At 41.3% G+C, this 3,103-nt stretch overlaps 1 protein-coding gene across 1 annotated transcript in view; it reads right to left on the reverse strand.

Annotated features, from left to right (window-relative positions):
- Window positions 1-3,103, reverse strand: part of SLC9A4 (solute carrier family 9 member A4) — an 86,429-nt gene that overhangs the window by 42,405 nt on the left and 40,921 nt on the right. Inside the window, exon 3 of the mRNA XM_045283821.1 lies at window positions 1,198-1,457. Coding sequence (XP_045139756.1) covers window positions 1,198-1,457 — 260 coding nt within the window. The remainder of the gene's footprint in view (window positions 1-1,197; window positions 1,458-3,103) is intronic.

The raw sequence follows: 3,103 nt of genomic DNA on the forward strand, positions 1-3,103 counted from the left end.
TTTTTTTTTACCCCTGACTCCATTAACATGCTTCCCGACGGGCAATGTCAGATACACACATACTGTTTCATTTCAGGAAGAAAGCCTCCTCCATTCCCTTTCTCTGGCTGCAGAATTTCCAGAGATTGTTTTATTTTACCCCAAGGGGTATTAAAAGGTAAAGTAGGTATCTGGTGGGACTGAGGGGGAATAGCATGAGTGTTTCCCAATAAAATGGCATGCAATTCCCAGGAGCAAGTCAGCAAGCTTCTGTTGCCCTTCGCTCATCATGAGCTCCGTGCGTCCCATCTTTTACTTTCTCCGTCACTTTGCCTTAAGCAGAATACATCCATTTCAGTTGCCTAGACAAAATACACCTCCAAAAGGCCCTCATGTCTTCCAGCTGAACTGTATTTCTTATAACAATTTTACGAGAGATCTTTGCCTTAAAAATGTTTCTGTTCTGCAGCCACTTCACAATTACAGTGGAAAAGAAAGAACGGTGCTTGTCTTGGCAGTTTTAACCTTTTTTTTTTAAGGTGGGAAGATGATGGCTGCCTGGTGTTTACATTATTAAAAGTAAGTGAAATCGGCATTTATAGCATATAAAATTAAATCTTTCTTCTTTAGTCCCTGGGTCTGAGAATACCCGTGTAGAGACCAAGACTTAACTAGATATAGTAAGCCAAGTTGAGATGCCTGAATATGCAAAGTAAGACAAGTAAAAAGATTCTCACTAGGGAAAAATGGATCTAAATTTCTAGTCTTCTATTTTCTTCCGTGTGGCATGCCACACTGCAGCATCATTGTGCTGTGATGTGGCTTGAGGGAAATAGCTGAAGGATTATCCCAGGAACTGTGGTCCCTTGTGGCATGCTTCCCTTTAACTTTACCAGAATTGATATTTCAAGGAAGAAAATACCACCTCCTGAGATGAGATTTCCACCTTGAACTTCTCTGAGCTCTTCAGGTTCACCTTTATAATTAGGGTGCTCTCCTCAGGCAAATGAGGAGGAGAGAGCAGAGGCAAATACTGCAGAGGAAATTTGTCTGGCAAAGGACCCGGATTGGATTTTAAAACAGCTTAAAAATTCTGAATCCTGCAACACCTTTGAGGGTGAACTTCAGAACCCATGCCTTTTCCATATGCCTCAACTACATGACATGGTCCTGGAGTTTTTGCCTACATGTGAGAGTTGACCCTTGGTTCGTACTCACGCCAGGATGCCAGAAAGATAGAGCGTTTCCGCCGCTAAGTAGGACAAGTAACTGAACATGAAGACGATGAGTGGTTCAATTGCAGATATATTCTGAGTGAAACGTGTGATAAAAGCAGAAATGAATCCAAAAATGATGCCAAAAAATACTCCCCCGAGTCCCACAATAATGAAACGGGCACATCCAGCCAAAATGTCAACAGTCTCTATATCTTCAAATGTATGCATCTTAGTGAAAGCAATTAGTATATTGTATAAGACCTGGGGTGGGGTGGGAGGAAAGAAAGAAAATAAGCACAGATTAGAAATGCTTTACATAACAATAAAGTACACAATAGATATTGATTATTGTTAATAATTACACAATAGGTATAAAGTATTAATTAATCAATGTAGATGCCTTTAATTTCTGTGAATAATGTACTGGTTTACTTATGTAAAGATTTAAATCTCAAAAATCCAAACGTGGAAGTTTTAGACTATCCTGTAGGGTCATCATGAGTCAGAATCGATTGTATTGCAGAGCAGTTGGTCTACTTGTGGTTTTATACTTCTGCTACCCACTTAATATGTAGGGTGCAGAAAGCTTATCTAAGCTAAAGCACGGATCTTGGCTTTGGGATGTGAGTTTGCAGAGAGATTCAGTCCTTAGAGTAGCTCAGGGGTCCCCCAGCCTAACCCACTGCCATCAAGGGGATTCCGACTCACAGAGACACAATATAAGGTTTCTGAAGCAGATAACTCAGGTGTCCCCAGTCCCCAAATCCGTCATTGCTAATGGGCCTTGTTGGTGGCAAAAAGAAAAAGAAGAGGGGCAAGCAACGGTTTCTTGGCTCCTATGTTTTTGTTCCTGAAGGTCCAGCTGCATCTACAATGCACAGCTTAATCACACTGATTTCTATAACCAAAAAGAACATAAATGGAATTAACTTATAATATTGGCCAGCACATTTGGGTGATAAATTTCTCAGAGCACAGTCTTTTTGAATTGCACAAGAGCCTAATCTTCAACTAGGCAATAACTAATTCCACTTAGTCTCTCTGTGAAGCTTAGAACACATGATTTGGGTGTGTGAGCAAGTTCCTGCCCAACTATTATCTGGACACCTGCCCCTCACCCCAGAGGAATTTATTTCAAAGGACAACATTGAATCTGCAGCTCCAGGAGAGGGACATATCTGATTGGAGCCCACGGGAGCAGATGAAGGGGGAGGAGGAAAGATTGGAGCACATCCTGGCCCACCAGGCCTGGAGGACAATGTGCGGGACACAAATGATGTATGAATGGATTGTGAAAAGAGTAGTATAGCCCCTAATAAAGTGATTTAAAAAGAAGAAACAATCTGTCAAGGTATCTAGCTCGCAACTCCCATGTTACTCAAAATGTAAGAGCTACAACAAGCAAACATTTGGTGGTACTGTGCTGATTTAACTTTATTAAAACTCATTTTCTATATTTTTCATAAATAGAAATAAAAAGTATAAAAAAATTAAACAAGCAAAACAGGACAGGAGAGCCTTCCGGCTCCTTATGTTTCTTACTGATAGCTCTCCAGATCTGGCAGAAAACCAGGGTGAAGCAGATGAAGGCCCAGTTCCACTCGTGGTTCTTTCCCACAGTGGACACACCCATGAAGATGAAGATCAGGGTCTCGCTGACACTGCTCAGCATCTTCATGAAATACTTGATGGTCGTGTAGGATGTCTGGGACACGTTCTCTTCCACATACTTTTTCATTGTCACAGCACAGGCTGTGATTCTGCAAAAAGAACAGAGTCTCAGAGAGAATGATTTTTTTTTTACCCCTGACTCCATTAACATGCTTCCCGACGGGCAATGTCAGATACACACATACTGTTTCATTTCAGGAAGAAAGCCTCCTCCATTCCCTTTCTCTGGCTGCAGA

Source organism: Echinops telfairi, unplaced genomic scaffold, assembly GCF_000313985.2.
Source record: "Echinops telfairi isolate 266 unplaced genomic scaffold, ASM31398v2 ScPeMD7_7467;HRSCAF=8505_1, whole genome shotgun sequence".
Classification (NCBI taxonomy): domain Eukaryota; kingdom Metazoa; phylum Chordata; class Mammalia; order Afrosoricida; family Tenrecidae; genus Echinops; species Echinops telfairi.